This window comes from Rana temporaria, chromosome 3 (genome assembly GCF_905171775.1).
Source record: "Rana temporaria chromosome 3, aRanTem1.1, whole genome shotgun sequence".
Classification (NCBI taxonomy): Eukaryota; Metazoa; Chordata; class Amphibia; order Anura; family Ranidae; genus Rana; species Rana temporaria.
In genome coordinates, this window is record NC_053491.1 from 33694665 (window position 1) to 33714241 (window position 19577).

The following is a 19577-nucleotide window of genomic DNA, read 5'->3' on the forward strand; positions in this document are numbered from 1 at the left end:
AAATGCATTTTTAACTCTGTGCACGGATATGCCTTTGAGTGAATTAATACAAAGCACCTTTGAAGCCTCAATTAATTATTAAAATTATGTTTAAGCGCATCAGAATGGTTATGCATATTAAAGCAGAATTCCAGGATTTGAATAGTTTGCCTAGCCATTTAAAAAAATAAAACAATGCAGCTATCACAGAGATGTTAGGGCTCACGCACGCTGCTGCTCAAAAAAAAGCTGCTTTTACAGGCATTTGAGCTTTTTTTTCTCTGCCGAAAAGCTTGAAGAAGCTTGTGCTTTGTGCTCTTTTGAGTGTTTTTATTGAGCTTCTTTGAGCTTTTTTGAGCATAAGTGTTTTTTTTCACAAGCCCTCCCATTTTTTTGCACGTCTTTACATTTTTGGACACCTAGGCATCTTTTCTGCCCCTCTCAAAAACCATAGGCCCGGATTCACAAAGCACTTACGCCGACGTATCTACAGATACGCTGCGTAAGTGCAAATGTGCGCCGTCGTATCTATGCGCCGTACTCTGAAACCAAGATACGCCTGAAAATAGGCTTCATCCGACCGACGTAACTTTCCTATGCCGGCGTTTCGTGGGCGAATATTTACGCTGGCTGTAAGGGGCGCTCCCATTGATTTCCTATTCAAATATGGAAATGAGGGAGATACGTCGATTCATGAACGTACTTGCGCCCGGCGCATAATATACAGGGTTTGCGTAAGTCGTACGTCCGGCGTAAAGTTATTCCCCATATAGGAGGTGCAACTCATGCAAAGGTATGGACCAGGGAACACAGCCGTCGTATTTTACATTGTCTACGTAGTACGTGAATATGGCTAGGCGTAGGTTACGTTCACGTCATAGGCAGTGATTCGACGTATCTTAGGCAGTTGTTTCGACGTGATTCTGAGCATGCACACTGGGATGCGGCCACGGGACGGCGCATGTGCCGTTCGTTTTAAGTACTTCTATGGTGCTTGGCCCATCATTTTCATGGGGTCACGCCTCATTAGCATGGCTCACGCCCACCTCCACCTACGCTGGCTTACGCCAAGGAAACCCAGCGTAGATTTGAGAGCGAGTGGGAGCAAGTGCTTTGTAAATACTGTGCTTGTCTCTCTGCACTGCGCCGACGTAGCGTATATTAGATACACTACGTCGGCATAAATATGCGCCGATGTATGTGAATCCGGGCCATAGTGTGCATGGACACATTGGCTAAAATAGTGGGGAGTTTCCTGGCAGAAAAAAAAAAAGAGTTTAAAAAGTTTAAAAGCCTGTAGGACTTCTTTGAGATGCAGTGTGTGTGAGCCCTTAAAGCTGAAATTTAGGTATGGCAATTTGCCATTGGGGTCCCCATGAAAGTAATATCCACTATCTTTCAGGTGCCAATTGGCTGTCTTGTTGAACTGTGAACACAATAGGCTGCTCACTAGACACTGGCACCATTTCTCAATCAATGCAAAGTGTTCCTTATTTGGACAAGATGGAGATCATAACATTACTGCCCAACCTCTCTGTCTTGTCCAATGATAGAACACTTTGCATATATCGAAGCAGAAGGCAACTGTCACTCCTGGTCCAATGAGTTTCACATATACAAATGAGGGAGGGTGCTCATGCCATCATATACCTCATATGGCCACATGGCTATATTGGGTCAATGATGTCACGAACAGCATCCACACCCATTTGTGTATTGCAAGGTGGGGCATCCTCCAATGCTGCTCATTGGCCCAGCACTGATAGCTGACTTCTGGGTTTAGTCAAACATGGGTTCGGGCTGCACCCAAACTCATCCTTTGTCCTGACTGTAGAAGTTAAAAGGATGGGTGTGTAGTTACTTGGGGGTTGATTTACTAAAGGAAAATAAAGTTGCTCCAGAGCTTAGTAAATGAGCAGAAGCTGTGCTGACTTCCATTATCCAATTAAATGCAAGCGAACATGCTGTTTTTTTATTTATTTACCTTGCATGTGATTGGGTATTCTTTGAAAAGTAAAGCTTTACCTCATTTACTAAGCTCTTAATAAAGGGAAAGTAGGCATAGTTGAAGTGAGAGGGCATAAACAAGGAAGAACCCCCCCCCCCCCCATTCAGAAATGGGACTATGTGGGCCCAAGGTACACAAAGTGAGTAATACAAAATTATATAAAAAGCAGTGTTACAAATTTCATTGTTACAAAACAAGATTTAAAATAAGAAGGAATTAGCAGCTAGGTCACCCACAAGACAATATATATAGTTACAAAATATTCCACATATGCTGTTGGCCTCATGATAAATCAGTCATAGCTGCTACATACACAAAACACTTAATGCATTTCAGAATAATGATTCCTTCTTCAGGGGGTTTGTAGCAGTAGAATACGTATATGTTCTTATTAGGTGAAAGGCATTTATACATTTATAGCAGCCAAGCAGATTAAAACCAACAGTGGTATCCATCACAGCAGCAGGAGGACAACTAATCCCATATGCCCAGAGGGGAGCTCAAAACAAGCTCCAACTGAGATCACGTCATGAATGGATAGCATAGGACCCCAACAAGTCACAGAATGAAACGGTCTGGATGCAGGGTGGAGAGGCCTGAAGCGGCCTCCTCTGCTTTGCTTGTGTCTGGGTGGATGGGAGCAAGATGGGAATATTTTGTATCTAAGTACTGTATATTGCCTTGTAGGCGACCTAGCTGCTACACCAGCCATTCATTGCTTATTTTTTTAAATAGGAAGTAAACCCTCTGCAAAAAAAAAACACCCAGCAAGACAAAGGCATAATGAGCCCCTGCAGCGTTCCTTGTTCCCCTCCTCCATCACCGCCATCTATCCCGGAGTGACTTTTGGGTATAGCGGCTCAGGTGCTGTGACTGGCTGGAGCTGCGAGCCATTAGTCACGGCTCGATTGTCTTTAGAAATGGCACGGTTTCCACGGTGCGCCGTAGACATATAGAATAATTGGATCTAAGGTTCCCGAACCAGAGAACCAAGAAGAAGGGGGGGGGGGGCAATAGGACTATTACGATACTGGCTCCGTAGACATTGGTGCCCATCTTTTTTGCAAATCTCTCCTAAACCATGTAGGTTTAAGAGATATTTCTTGTACCTACAGGTAAGCCTTAATCTAGGCTTACCTGTAGGTAAAAGTGGTCTGTAAATCTTGTTTTTTAACAAAAAAATGTGTAATTCTGCTTTTTATATATATTTGTATTACTCCTTTTGTGAACCTTGGGCCCACATAATCCTGTTATAAGGGGGCTCTTCCTTGTTTACATTTACTAAGCTCTGACACAACTGCACTTGCAGAGTACATTCTACTGTATTTGCCTTTAGTAAATCAACCCCTATGATCCCTTTTTAAATGCATGCATCACATTGGCCTTGCACCAATCTTTTAGTTACCAAGTCAGTTATTAAAGAGTCTCTAAAATTTAGAAACAATGTCAGGGATCAGCTCTTAGAACACACATGGCTATAAGTCTTTTTGTTCAGGTGTTTGTTTTTTTAACATCATTTTGTCTAACTGTTTCTGGACCTTAACAATTTTAAGCCATTGTGATTAATTTGAGGCTGTGGCAATACTAGCCATATTATAAACGTGTATTAAGCTTGTACGTGTACATACTGTAGCTTTATAGAATTTTCTCCTTCTGATGAAATGACCGCAGGCATGTACAATGCAGGGGTCTCAGGTCAGAGCCAGAACACAATATAAGGTTTTATATCATCCATCTGGCTTGGGAATACTTTTGAAATAGGCCAAAGGTAAAAGGGTTGTCATTTCCATGTGCTGCTACCTCTTCCTTGACTATACCACATCTAATTATAACTAAAATGTGTGAAAAAAATCCCTGCACAGTAGAACATGCTGTATTAGCCACATGAACCAAGAAGCAAATGTAACTAATACTCATTTACTGCCATAGTAGTAACAATGATAAATTGTACCTCTGCGTTTGAGAGCTGGAACCAAGGTTGTTTTCCATATGTGAAAATCTCCCAAAGGATAACTCCAAAACTCCACACATCACTCTCTGTGGTAAATTTTCTATACATAATGCTTTCAGGTGGCATCCAGCGAATCGGCAGCATTGTATGACCTCCCACCTAAAAGAAAAAAAAACATTATAATTATACATAACCTTGAATAGTAAAGTGTAAACAAACCTTATACTCATTTGATAAGCTAATTAATTATCAAAAATCATATATTTATTTGTGCTGGTAATTTTTTTTAGCACAACCAGTCATGCCTGTTTTTTTCTTTTTTCTTATGTTCTGCAAACATGATATACTGTAAATAAATACATATCTATCTATCTATCTATATATCTATCTATCTATCTATCTATCTATCTATATACATTTTTATATATATATATATATATATATATATATATATATATATATATATATATATATATATATATATATATATATTGCAGCAACAACTTTATGTCATATGATATCGGCATCAGCAACCAATAACTGCACGTGGCTCTACAAATTTATCATCAAGGTCAAGGTTTCTCTGGAGCTTAGATTATAGACTTTGCATTTACTAGGTATAGCAACTTGTAGATGTAACAAATGATAATTGGCTTTTAAGCAGTTTTGTAAATAGTATGACTGCATGCATACCCTTCTACTCAAGTGCAGTTATGTGAGGTTTACGGGGAGCTGTTGTCATCTCCTGAGAAACACTCTGCAAGATTAACTTAGATTGTGAAAACCCTTGGAGGGCCCATACACCTGTGTTTTGTAGTTACATCACTTTATTGTTGTTCAGAACTCCACCTAAAACAACATTTAGCCTAAAGTTCACTACAGTATCTCTCTAAAGGTCCAAGTACTCAACACTTACAATATTTCCCACTGCTCAAATAAGAAGTGATTAAGTGTGAACAGCTTGAAATAAATATGTCAAAATTACACTTTGCATTGGCATAGCTTGACTCCAACTGCAGATGTTAATTTAGAGTTCATCCTTGCTGTGTAATGCATAGTATATGATGTAACATAGGTTGTAATTTTAAGCAACTTCGTTTTTGCGCAAGATGGATCCACTATGTGATACCAGGACTGTTTAAAAACAAATTAAACACCCAGTACCAGAAAATTGCTCCAGACAACTGTCTACAGAGGCACACCCCCCCCCCCCTTCCACACACACACTTCTCTTCCTTTACCCTTCCTATCCCATAATAAAAATTAAAGGTTTCTAGTTGTACTCACGGACAGGTTTACCACACACAATTCCAAACTTTGCTTAGAAAAGGAGCCTATCTCAAGTATCACATCCCGGGGTGAAACCTTTATTTGTTTGTCGGGCTTGAGCCATTAGTGGACCCACTTGCCTCGACTGGAAAACCGGTAAGAAAACATACTGAGGTCTGACCGGGTGCGCCCCCACTCTCTCACAGATTATTCCCGACAGGGGTGTTTGGGTGCTTTGTTGGCAAACCCGGTTCCTCGACACACTTCTAGTGGAGTCCCTCTACTGTCTCAATATGTTTGCCCGTTATGCTCCAATGGAACCAGGGACCTATATGACTATATATATATATGTAACGGTTTAAATTACTACTATTGTGGTTTGTTACGTTTTATTTGTACCTTGTTTGCAACATAGTCATATGCATATTACTATATAGCTGTATGTTCACTTTTTCATGTATTATAAAAAAAACCTCAATAAAAACATTGAAATAAATAAATAAATAAAATGTGTTAATGGTATAATACAGAAAGGAAAATGTCCAGAATGAAGCCCCATCCGATCTTAAAGAAATATGATTTGCTACATACCTACTTTGCCCAAGATAAAGACTGCACTCTAGATATAATAACTTTTTTGCAAACCTTCGAAAAAGACATATCTTATTACATAGCCAACTGTAAAGAATTGATTTGACTGCTGAGACCGCTGCCCTAGGTGCCAGCCTTTGACATTGTACAATGTTGAACAGATTGATCTTTCTATTGTAGAACATGATCTACAAAATTAGCAATATTCAGGTGGTGCCTAAATGATGCCTCTTCAATTAAATATGCTATGGTTAAATGCCAGAATTCTTTTATCAATTCAAAGGTGAACAGTCTTTACAATATTACACAATCTAATTAAACTTTTTTTCTTCATTAACGGTTAAAGGCTTGGTTTGTCTGATAATTTAATTACCCACTGGCTTGTTAAAGGGTCAGTCCAATTTAAAATGAATATTTCTGCTTTGGAAGGATGCTGGTGAGTTCAGTCACTCACTGGATTCTTACATCTCTAAGGAATGATAGCGGTAAAATATGTCCACAGAGGTGGCTAGTAATGCCCCCTCTAATAATGAAACTTACCGGTAATTCCTCTTATCACATTTTAGATGATATATAGTAAGGAGATACCAGACCTGTATAAGTATGTGACTAGAGGGCCTACAAACTGGTTAGTGATTAAACATATCTGTATATTTTCAATGTATTTACATTGTTTTTGAGTGTGTTCTGATTTTTAATCTTTGGGTTATGTTATTCTTTGGGAAATTCTAAAATCCATTTGCTCCATAATGCTGATACATTCAGAACTTTCTATGCTATTCTACTACCCTGCCCTTTCTGGATAATACAGTACATGGGAAAAAGGCAAAATGGGGATGCTCTGCTACAAAAAATGGGGAGGGGGGGGTCGTATGTTTCTTAATTAAGTACGATTCTTAAAGGGGAGTTCCACCCACAATTTCCCTTTTTAAATATAAATACCCCTGTAATACACAAGCTTAATGTAGTCTAGTAAAGTTAGTCTGTAAACTAAGGTCCGTTTTGTTAGGTTGTTAGAGCATTTAGTTAGTTTATAATCTAGAAATAGACCGTGGCCATCTTAAGTGTGGGCATCATGAAGCCAGACTGTATGACTTCCTGGATTTCAGCCTTGCAGATCTCGCACATGCTCAGTGCTGCACAAGCGATGTAATAGGTTTCAGTCATTTTATTTGCAAGGACTACTGGGATACATGATGCCTATCCCAGAAACCCTTGCGAATAGCCTTGTGACTTAATAGCCTAGGCTAATAAGGAGGAGGAAGTAATGAAGGACTACAAAATAAAGGTATTTACAAGCAACAAAATAAATAAAAATTGTCCATTCTGAACACTATGAGATTAGGGCATGCAACCCAGACAAACATAAAAAAATGGAACTCCACTTTAAAGAGCTTCCTAAACAAAGTCTCAAAGAAATTGTCCATGTTTTCTTTTTTGATAATTGATTAAAATTGTTGAATTAATGTGTATGTTTCATCTCTGAATTATTTCCATATAAGTGCATGTGATTCCATGTAGAAGTAAATCTGTGCTTGCGTGGTCAGTTTGTGAGTAAGTCATTCACTCTTGGAGTTACAGGATACCATGCCATTGTACAGGGGTGCCTGTAACTCTGTATTAAGCTACAGCCATGCCTCCCACCTAGCCCTGTTGTGCTCCATATCCTATACTATATTCTAGTGTGTAAGCCTCTCTGCCTGCCGCTCTGTTTGCCTTTTAGCCCCAACTCTTAGCCCTGCCTCTCAGCCCACTTCTCCTTTTGAAGTCAAGCTTGGTCAGCTATAGGAAGGGTTAAAGGAATGGCTGACATCCATTGATGATACTTGCCTACAACTGGCAGGCATGTTTGCAAAGAGAGACGTAGGATAGGTGGACTAAGAGATAGCACTGAAAGGTGGTCAAAGAGACAGGCAGAGAGATGGATCTGAGGGGCCAGCTGTAGGCAGGAAGGGTCAGTCATCCCTTGTCTATAACCTCAGGGTGCTTTTAACATTCTTTATGGAGCTATGTAAAGCTGAAAAATTTAAAGTGCAGGTGAAAGCTTATCAGAAGGCCAGAAAAAAAAGGGCAGAAGCAAAGAGAAATCCGAAAGATCCGACATAAAAAATGCTTTATTTTTGTTTCATTGCAACAACAGTTTGATATAGACAGAAGATTTTACATGACGGTGACAATAGCGATCTGTGTCTATCAAATCTGCGGTCAAATGTGCCTAACCTAACTCTATTAGTCCAAGATTATTTGACATAGAGAGAAAAGATTAGACATTATACAGTAGAGACATGAAGATTCGACAAAGCAGCTAAAAACATACGATCACCGCAAGCAGACATTTATGGTCAAATGCTCCGCCCATAGCCTATAGAAGAATTCTAATGTTGGTTGAATAGTAATAATAATTAATAAATCTAATTATTACTAGTCATACAACATTAGAATTCTACTATGGCTTGTGGGGTGGAGCATTTAACCGAAAATGTACGATTGTGGGGTCGTACAGTTTAGCTGCTTTGTCAAAACTTCTTAGAACTTCCGACAGAAACCATAAGCCTTCAATTGACAGATTCAACCTTAATTCGGATTTTCGGACAAATGCATTTATTAACGAAACAAAATAAATAAAAACAAATTTCGGGAGTAACTAAATAAATACATTTTTTAGGACGAAACTGAAATTCTGAAACAAAATATTTCAGTGTGCACATGTCTACTGCAGATTGTCTACAGTAATGCCGCATACACACGATCGTTTCGTCTGATGAAAACGGTCTGATTTCATCAGACGAACCGATCGTGTGTGGGCCCCATCAGTTTTTTAACCATCGGTTAAAAAACTAGGAACTTGTTTTAAAATTATCTGATGGTTAAAAAAACGATAGAAAAAAACAATCGTCTGTGGGCACGTTCATCGGTTAAAAATCCACGCATGCTCAGAATGAAGTCGACGCATGCTCGGAAGCATTGAACTTCATTTTTCTCAGCACCGCGTTCTGACACGATCGTTTTGATGGTGTGTAGGCAAGACTGATGAAAGTCAGCTTCATCGGATATCTGATGAAAAAATCCATCAGACCGTTTTCATCGTATGAACCGATCGTGTGCACAGGGCATTAGATGAATTTCTGAACCTTACTTTTATGTAAGTCATATAAAACCTGATATTGGCATGATCCCCCTCAGACAAACAAATGTGAATATATGAGAAAGTTGCAAAGCTAACATCAGCAGCAGGTAGCTGAAAATCAATACTATCAGCATATACCTAATGTGACACATTCTCTAACCTCTAGTAATGCTTGGAGCTAGTTTCTTTACTTTGTGATAGTAAAGATTACACACATTTCTTGCAATGCCAGAATGCAGTTCACAATGCCTAAGCAACCTATTAGCATGTATTGCCATGTTGGAAGCAGAAGAGCCATGTATTGTATAGTCTTAAGAAGCCTAGGTGCCATTGTGTTTGTAGATATAGCTGTCAGCTTATGTTGTCAACCACCTGCTGCTGGTGTTTGGTTATTTGGGCCGAAGTTCACTATAACCTATTAAATGTACATATTTGCCAGCCGACAATGGATCATAAAATATGTCCAAATCTTTATTGAAGAATGATCACATCTGTGATGTCTCCAGTCCCAGCTGGTTGTTGCTGCATCACCCATTACTCCTAAAGTCTTATCCAGGAAAGTGTGCAATAGGAAGATCGATGCTCACTAAAACCTATGGCCCATTTTTTCCCTCAGGCCTCGTACACACGACGAGGAACTCGTCGTGAATGAAACATCGTTTTCCTCGACAAGTTCCTTGTTAGGCTTGTCGAGAAACTTGACAAGCTTTCTTTGCGTACACACTGTCAAGACCAAATCTTGTCATTCTCAAACGCGGTGACGTACAACACATACTGTATGACGGCACTATAAAGGGGAAGTTCGATTCCACTGACACAACCCTTGGGGCTGCTTTTGCTAATCTCATGTTACTGCGTGTTAAGTAAAAGTTTGGTAAGAGACGATTTGCACTTTTCCATCTGTTACAGCGTGACGAATGTGCTATCTCCATTACAAACGCTACTTTTACCAAAGGTGCGCTCCCGTCTAATACTTTATTCTGAGCATGTGCGAGTTTCTAAGCATACACACAAACGTGTTTCTCGTCGAAAACCAGCCCGACGAGAAACACGACGAGGAAATTGAGACTCCTGATGAGGAAAAAGAGAACTTTTTTTCTCGTCGAGTTCCTCAACAGTTTTCTCGATGAAAAACATACACACAACCATTTTCCACGGCAAAAAAGCTCTGCCACCAAGTTTCTTGATGATTCTGTCGAGGAAAACGGTCGTGTGTATAAGGCCTCACCCTCCACATATGTAAGCAGGGTTATACTGTGTGCAAATAACAGACAGTGTATTAATGTATTGTACAAATAATTTCTATTGACCCCCCTGCCCCCCCCATTTAAATTGCTAGCTAAAAATTAAAAAAATGATTAGGGGCTCATGACCAAAAACTGGGGCCTGTCGTTAGTAGATTTTTCTTTTTTTTTCTTTACAGTTTTTTATTATTTTTTAATCTAATACTGACTTTAAATAAATAGTTAGGGAGGAAATAAATAGAGTTTATGTTTTATGTAGTGAAAGTAAACCACATTGTATTAAGCCACGCAAACAATATGCAGTCTATAGCATATATTAGAAAATGTGTCCATTGCGTCACAGTAAGCATTAAAGGAGCGTTTGACCCAATTTTTTTTTTTTTTTTTTAAAAGACAGTGTCAAAATAAAAAATAAAAAGGAAAATAAAAAAGGAAAAAGAAAACTATTTTCTTTTTAATCTGCCTAGTGGAATTCCTAAATCTGGCTCGGGGGGAGAAATTTCAGTACCATTAGTGGTATCCCCGAGCCAGACTTGGAATCGCATCGCAGGATACAGGGAGAGTAACTTACCTTGTCCCCTGGATCCTGCAATGTCTCCCCGCTGTGTGAGGGAGCTGTCTCCTCACTCGATTCACACAGTGCCCGTGTACCGCTGAGCTCCGTTCCCTGCGACGCTGCGATGCATTGGGGGCGGAGATCGGCGCCAAATTCAAAAAAGTAAAAACACAGTACACATACAGTACACTGTAATCTTACAGATTACAGTACTGTATAAAATAAATACACACCCCCTTTGTCCCTAGTGGTCTGTCCAGTGTCCTGCATGCAGTTTTAAATTATAAATACTGTTTTTTTTCTGCCTGGAAACTGGAGATTGTCCATAGCAACCAAAAAGTGTCCCTTTATGTCAAAAGTGGTTTTAAACCAGCTAGAAAACAGCGATAATAAATTAGAATCACTTGCAGAATTGAGAGATAGTGATTTGTGGGGAAATTCATAATATATTTTTGGGGGGTATTTATTATAGGAAAAAGGAAAAAAATATAGCTTTTTTTTTCAAAATGTACGCTCTTTTTTTGTTTATAGCGCAAAAAATAAAAACCGCAGAGGTGATCAAATACCACAAAAAGAAAGCTCTATTTGTGGGGAAAAAAAGGACGTAGATTTTGATTGGGTGCAACATTGCACAACCGCTCAATAATCAGTTAAAGCGATGCAGTGCCGAATTGCAAAATATGGCCTGGTCATCGGGCAGCCAAATCCTCCAGGGCTGAAGTGGTTAAGTGGTTTGAAAAAAAAATAATAATCTGAAAGCTGATTGGTTTCTGTGCAGAACTGCACCATATTTTGCACTCTCCAATTTTAGTATATCAACCCCACATGTCTATATCAGGGGCCACAGCAATAAGCTGCACTCGCTATAATAGAAGTATAGTTATATGCAGTCATACTCTGTTTTGTGTAGCTGATAGGTTTTGATTTAATTATACAACCAAATAATTGTATGCCCATTTTAGCACAGCTAGAACTGCCCTGTGTTTTGCTTGTTTAATAATATATGCATTGTAAATATAAGTTATAAGTAACTATTACTGTAACCCAGGGGCTGTAATTAATTCCCTCCTATGGTTCAGATCTTAAGACACCTCCATTAATTAAAACTTGGATGTTTGTGGAGCTTGGTTAATTGGAAACATGAGTTTTTTATGAATAATATGGACACATTATAGCAGTATTAGAAACTATTAATTGCATTGTTGTTAATATTATCATTGCGGCTGTGGGCTCATTGTTTTGAAATTGTCTGAACATTTTTATGAGCTCTTTCTTTACTATATTGATAATAGTATACAATAATGGGCCATGCACCACATGTTCACTCATTATTTGCCTACTGAAGCAAAGGCAAAGATTCAAGAGCTTGTTTGTTTAATGCGTTAGATGTTTGCATAGTGTGGCTAATTAAATACTTGAGATTTGCAAATACTCTGATACAAGGGGGATATCATAAAATTAGTCTTCATTGCTTGAAAATGAAGCATTAAAATAATGAGGTCTTGTTCTGATATTGTTATTTGCTTCGAGGAATTTTATACATCTGTGAAGCCTTTCATGGAGATTTTGTGATAAAAAAAAAAACACAAATTGAATTTGGTATGCATTGCCGCATGCCATAGGACTGCCGACTAACATTCATAGGTTAATATTTGTTTCCATTTTCTGCAACAATAAACAAGCCATGAAGTATAATATTTTATAATTTTCTACTTGTCTAGCTTCCAGATTATTTTTTTGTTCTCCAAATCACATCTTGGTATTTTAACTGAATCTTTTAAGTCTAATTTCTCAACTTAGAAACGGAATGAGTTCCAAATGGTGTAATAATTATACTTAACAAACAAGCAAACCTTTACTGCCATTTATATCTTTTCATTTTTTGTGTTGGTTTATTTTTTTCGGCACCTTTTTTGATAGCTGTCATGTACTGATTCATAAGGCCTCTTTCACACAAGGCGGACTCCGTCGCTACGGAGTCGGCCAGCTCCCACCAACCGCTGAGCCGGCGGATGACAAGTCCCTCTTTGCTCACTGAGCGGGGAGGGGCTTGTGTAGCGCCGCTGTCTCCTATGGAGAGTTCTGATGAACACGGACAGCATGTCCGTGTTCATCAGATCTTACCCAATCCGATTGGCCATGAACGGATGGGTACGTATGGCTATACACAAAATAGCACTCTAACACTTATTGATGAAAAAGGTAAGTCCATTCAATAAAATAAAGCACAAACAGCGCTAATCATTAGGTGGCGTAATCACTACCACCAAGGTAGATGTAGATCAGCAGGTGAAAAATGTCCAAAAAGGAGTGTTTAAAAAGAAGAATGTAGCAGCGTGCACCTTCCACCAAGATCCTCTCAATCCACCACTTGTGAAAACTCGCCCCGTTGGGGTTCAAACTCACCACAATGAAATAAATGATAAGCCTTTCAGTGAATCAAACTTCATTGACCATGGACCTCTGCAGACAGCATCTATCAAGGAGCCACTTATGATAAGGAACCTCAGGTGAAACAAGTAAAACAGAAGAAGCCACCGTAGCGTAATCCAGTTTTTAATTAGCATAAACCCTCAAGACCCATCACATCAGGCTCCCCTATACATTGAACGTACATTCAAATAAACAAAAACGAACATTTGGAAAGTCACCAGATCCATATGCGATTGGCGTCAGTATTTCCTGCTCACACCACTGATAGGATACCAGGCAGAAACAAAGCTTCCTAGTCCCGCTTCAGTGGAGCGCAGGAATCTTTCCAGCGTGTCGTGTAGCCAGCGCCCTGACTAGTTTCGTCATTCGCTGACTTCTACGGAGGGCGTATGGCCATATGTCTGATTTTGTAGGATTGCATGGAGCGGCCATTCGGGTCCGCCGACAAAACTGACAGGCGGACCTGAACGGTCCGACCGTGTGAAAGGGGCCTAAAGGGTCAAATCGTGTAGAATTTGTTATGCTTATCCATACGTAGAAGCATAAAAAAAGATACTGGGGTGGATTTACTAAATGGAAATAGATTGTCCCACTGTAGGTCGGACCCTAGCCTCCCTCTCTTGCTTTCTCCTGAGATGGACTTAGGACTGTGAAATTTGTAGAGTGCATAGAGCAGTGCAACCAACATGCACTGCTTATTTTGCCACAAGCTCCGTGACCATGCCCACGGGACCTGCAGACTCGATGTCTGCCGGTGTCCCACAATCGTGTCACAGAGCTGCCAAACCGGAGGATGCCTGTGTAAACTGCGTATGCCTGTGTAAATGCCCTGTTCTGCCTTCTGACAGGACACTGATCTACTGCTCCCTCTCATCGGGAGCAGCGATCAGTGTCATGTCACAGTAAGCCCAGCCCCCACACTGTTAGAATCACTCCCTAGGACACACTTAACCCCTTCCTAGCCCCCTAGTGGTTAACCCCTTCCCGGCCAGTCACATTTACACAGTAATCAATGCATTTTTATAGAACTGATCGCTGTCTAAATGTGAATGGTCCCAAAATAGCGTCAAAAGTGTCCGATGTGTCCACCATAATGTTGCAGTCATGATAAAAATCTCTGATCGCCACCATTACTAGTAAAAAAAAAAATATTAATAAAGATGCCATAAAACTATCCCCTATTTTGTAGACACTATGGGGCAGATTCACGTATAATTGCATGGGCGCAGCGTATGTGAGATACGCTACGTCGCTGTGACTTACTTTTCAAAGCTTTGAATCAAGAAAGAATTTGCGCCGTAAGTTACTGTGGCGTAGTGTATCTCTCGCGGCGTAACGCGCGTAATTCAAATCTGCGAGTAGAGGCTGTGTTTCATTTAAATGAAGGGTGTCCCCGCGCCGAACAAACTGCGCATGCGCCGTCCCTAAATTTCCCGCCGTGCATTGCGCTAAATGACGTCGCAAGGACGTCATTGTTTTGACGTGGACGTAAATTACATCCAGCCCCATTCACGGACGACTTACGCAAACAAAATTTTTTTTTTTCAAATTCGACTTGGGAATGACGGCCATACTTAACATTGCGTACGCCATCAAATAGCAGCTTTAACTATATGCCGAAAAAAGTCGAACGGAAACGACGTAAAATAATGCGACGGCCGCTCGTACGTTTGTGGATCGTCGTAAATAGCTAATTTGCATACTCGACTCGGATTACGACGGGAACGCCACCCAGCGGACGCCGAAGAATTGCATCTACGATCCGAAGGCGTACAAAGACGTACGTCTGTCGGATCTAACCCAGATGCCGTTGTATCTTGTTTTGAGGATTCAAAACAAAGATACGACGCGGGAAATTTGAAAGTACGCCGGCTACAGTTCATAAGTAACTACATTGACCTAAGGGCCAGCTCAGCTACAGTTCATAGGTAACTACAGGGGGTCCCCGGGTTACGAACCCGTTAGTGACTTTCCTCCTGTTTGCAAATTGGAAATGTTCGTAAGTCGGCCGCACATGCGCAGACCGGCAATTACGGACATTTTCGATGTTTTCCGATGTTCTGTCAAATGCCGTTCTGCACATGCGTGGCCAATTATGGACATTTCCGACATTTCCCGAGGCTCTGTCTGGCCGCGCATGTGCAGAACAACAGACGGTCTGCCCAAAATGGCAGAGGGTCCCCGCAGCGCCCTGTTCATAAGTAGGAGAAGTTCGTAACTCGGGCGTTTGTAAGTCTGTACATTGACTTAAGGCCATGCTCTACTAAAGTTCATATTTAACTACATTGACTTAAGGCCTGGCTTTGCTATAGTCCATGTGTAACTATATTAACCTAAGGTCCATCTCTGCTACAGTTCATAGGTAAGTACATTAAAGGGACACTAAAGGTTCCCTTTTTTTTAAAATAACAAACTTGTCATACTTACCTCCACTGTGCAGCTCGCTTTGCACAGAGTGGCCCCGATCCTGGTCTTCTGGGGTCCCTCGGCGGCTGTCTCGGCTCCTCCCTGTAAGAACTAACCCCCCTTTATGGGAGCTCTCTCCCATGGGGGTTAGTTCTTGTGGGCCCGCTCCCATGATGCAGCCTGCGGCTATATCCGCTCACTGTATCACTCGGCCCCGCCCCCATAGAATGCATTAGGGTGAAACAACATGAACCTTTGCAACCCCTTTAACATAAGGCCCAGCTCATAGGTAACTACAATGACCTAAGTCCTGGCTCTGAGGCCTCGTACACACGACCGAGTTTCTCGGCAAAAACCAGCAAGAAACTTGCTGGGAGATATTTTTTGCCGAGGAATCCGGTCGTGTGTACATTTTCGTCGGGGAAACTGTTGAGAAACTCAACGAGCCAAAAAGAAAGCATGTTCTCTATTTCCTTGACGGGAATGGAGAAAATTGGCTTGTCGAGTTTCTCGATGGCTTCACAGGGAACTCGACGAGCAAAACAATGTGTTTCGCCCGTCGAGTTTCTCGGTCGTGTGTACGAGGCCTGATATAGCTCATATGTAACTATATTGACCTAAGGCTCACCTCTTCTACAATTCATCGGCAACTCCATTGACCTAAGACCCAGCTTTGCTAACTTTATTAACAATTAAGAGAGTATCAAACAATATCTCTTCCTCTTTTCTGTCCCTGTCTCCTTGAATTCAAGGACAAATATTCATGTGGTTTAATCTTGCTACTAATTTCATCTGGGCAGTCAAGCCTGCTAAACCATAAAAATAGACCCATCATTAAATTCAGCTGCAGCCAATATGGATGCTTTCTGCACCGAGAAACCTTCAAAGCTGTATATTTTCTCTTAGTAATAAAGGAACACTAAATGTGTCTCTCAGTAGCTGTGACCAATAGCTTTCATAAGAACCCCCACCTCCCGAGCTTCTGTTTGATTACAGTACATCATATCATTAATAAGATTCTGCAATACGGAAAAGTTAAATACACACAAATGCTCTATGCTTGGATGATTTTTTCAAGTCAAAGATCATTTTAGTTTACTTAGACGCTCAGAACGCTATGCTAAATACCCAGAGTTATTTTATTTAATGGCCACACTTTGCGATGTGCATCTTAGCAATTGCATACATAACGGCAAAGACTAATTGGCTGCATGCCTCTTATTTCCCTGATAGAAGTGAAGTGCACCCATAGTGGAATGATAGGTGAATCTAAAGTAAAAAGTCACATAATTAGAAATTCACAGACAACCTAACAAGGTAATGTAATTAAATGGATTAATACACTGCTTTATTTAGTGTACAATAAAAGCTTTTTATAATCTGTAGTGAAGATGCCCAGAGAAAAGCAGGAACAGAATGCAAATCACATTTATAAAAGCCGAAGCACCAGGTTTGTTTTGCAGGGATGGATGACCCCAATGCGTAAAAATTGTGGAGGTGCATTCTGAAAATGGATGTACAGTACTTACTATACATGTACAGTAAATGCCCCTTGCAGGCAGTTAAATAAAGTGGTATTAAACCCCAAATCAAAAATTAAATATATTACAGCTTACCAATCATTAGATGTGGTGGCTGCATTTGTTTTCTTCTTTTAAGCCAGCCATACATGGATTGACATTTGGCCAGTTCAGCAGGAACTGGATGAATTTCGATCCATGTATGGGCAGGCTAATTGTACCCAACTCGATCCATTAATCAACATGGGTACAATCAGCTTGATGGATTTTTTTTTTTTTACTTTTGACATAGTTTCAGTAATGCAGGCTGGGAAGGCTCCCTGCACCCTCTTCTGACAGAACACAATAGTGCTGCAGGAGACATTCTCCCATCAATATTGACTCCTGGTGGAAGGAAATAAAATCGTATCATCTATGGACTACTTTAGACTTTGTTTCCCTTTGTTGTGTGCTGGTAAACTGCAAAAAAAGTTTGCTTTGGGGTTTAATACCATTTTAATTACTGTATTTATTGGCGTATAACACTCACTTTTCTACCCTGAAAATAAAGGGTAAACTGTGCCTGCGTGTTATATGCAGGGGGCTGTGGAAAGATTTTTTCCTGAAACTTCCCTCTTAAAGTTGGGGTGCGTGTTATACGCCGATAAATACGGTAATTAAAAAGTACAGTAACCCATAGCAGCCAACTAGATTTCACCGTTAATAACCGCTTAAGCCCTGGACCATTTTGGTGGTTAAATACCAGGCCACTTTTTGCGATTCGGCACTGCATCGCTTTAACTGACAATTGCGCGGCCGTGCGACGTGGCTCCCAAACAAAATTGGCGTCCTTTTTCCCCACAAATAGAGCTTTCTTTTGGTGGTATTTGATAACCTCTGCGATTTTTATTTTTTGCACTATAAACAAAAATAGAGCGACAATTTTGAAAAAAATTCAATATTTTTTAGTTTTTACCATAATAAATATTCCCAAAAAACATATAATTTTTTTTCCACAGTTTAGGCCGATACGTATTCTTCTAAATATTTTTGGTAAAAAAAAATTGCAATAAGCGTTTATTGATTGGTTTGCGCAAAAGTTATAGCTTCTGCAAAATAGGGGATAGTTTTATGGCATTTTTATTAACCTCCCTGGTGGTATGATTCTTTCTGATTTTTGGTGCTGAAAGCGGTACAATTATTTTGCATGGAAATTTGGTGTTTTATATTGTAGGCCTGTAATTTTTAGGTATAACACACTTAAACCTGTCCAAACAAGAATCTAGTAGACATCCTGGGTATGATAAAGTTTGAAATACAAAATCATAAATTATAATATAATAAATAACTATAAATAATTATAACAAATAATAATATAACAATAATAAAAATTATTACTTTCAGTGTTTAATGACGAATTTTCCCACAAATCACTATCTCTCAATTCTGAAAGTGATTCTAATTTATTATCGCTGTTTTCTAGTGGGTCTAAAACCACTTTTGACATAAAGGGACAATTTTTGGTTGCTATGGACAATCTCCAGTTTCTAGGCAGAAAGAACTTTATTATATAAAAGTGCATGCAGGACACTGGGAGAGACCACTAGGGACAAAGAGGGTGTGTATTTATTTTATACAGTACTGGAATCTGTAAGCTTACAGTATAGTGTATTTTGTTTTTATTTAAAAAAAATTGGCGCTGATCTCCACCCCGTGCGTTGTAACGTCGCAGGGAACAGAGCTCAGCGGCACTCGGGCACTGTGTGAATGGAGCAAGGAGACAGCTTGATCACACAGCAAGGAGATATCGCAGGATCCAGGGACAAGGTAATTAATCTCCGCCTGGATACTGCGATGCGATCCCGAGTCTGGCTCAGGGATACCGCTAATGGTACTGGATTTCCACCCCGAGCCAGACTCGGGATTACGGCCAGGGAGGTTAATAATTATTTTTGTACTAGTTATGGCAGCGATCAGCGATTTTTATCGTAACTGTGACATTATGGCAGACACATTGGACACTTTTGACACCATTTTGGGACCATTGTAATTTTTACAGCGGTCAGTTCTAGACAAAAAAACTGATTACTGTAAAAATGACACTGGCAGTGAAGGGGTTAACCACTAGGTGGCGCTGCAGGGGTTAAGTGTTCCCTAGGAAGTGATTCTTACTGTAAGGGGGCATGGCTACACATGACACGTCACTGATGACCGATCACAGGAACGGTCATCAGTGACAGTGTCACTATGCAGAATAGGGGCATACTTTGTTTACAAAGGCATTTCTCAGTTTCTGCTCTTGCAGACTGAAATCGCGGGACTCCCGGAAACATTGAGTTCCCGGGACCCGTGGCCGCACTTGGGACGGACTTTTTCCATCCGAAATTCCAACCGTGTGTATGCCCCATCAGAGTAATTTCATCGGAAATTCCATTGAATTCCATCAGAATTCACTTAGAGAACATTTTCTATTTTCCTCCGATGGAATTCCGTCAGAATTCCGATGTGAATTTG

The 19577-nt window shown here is 40.2% G+C and overlaps 1 protein-coding gene across 2 annotated transcripts in view; it reads right to left on the reverse strand.

Annotated features, from left to right (window-relative positions):
* NTRK3 (neurotrophic receptor tyrosine kinase 3) overlaps positions 1 to 19577 on the reverse strand; it is a 936199-nt gene that overhangs the window by 5303 nt on the left and 911319 nt on the right. For both annotated transcript variants that reach the window (XM_040342395.1, XM_040342396.1), the window contains one exon: positions 3939 to 4097. In XM_040342395.1, coding sequence (XP_040198329.1) covers positions 3939 to 4097 — 159 coding nt within the window. The remainder of the gene's footprint in view (positions 1 to 3938; positions 4098 to 19577) is intronic.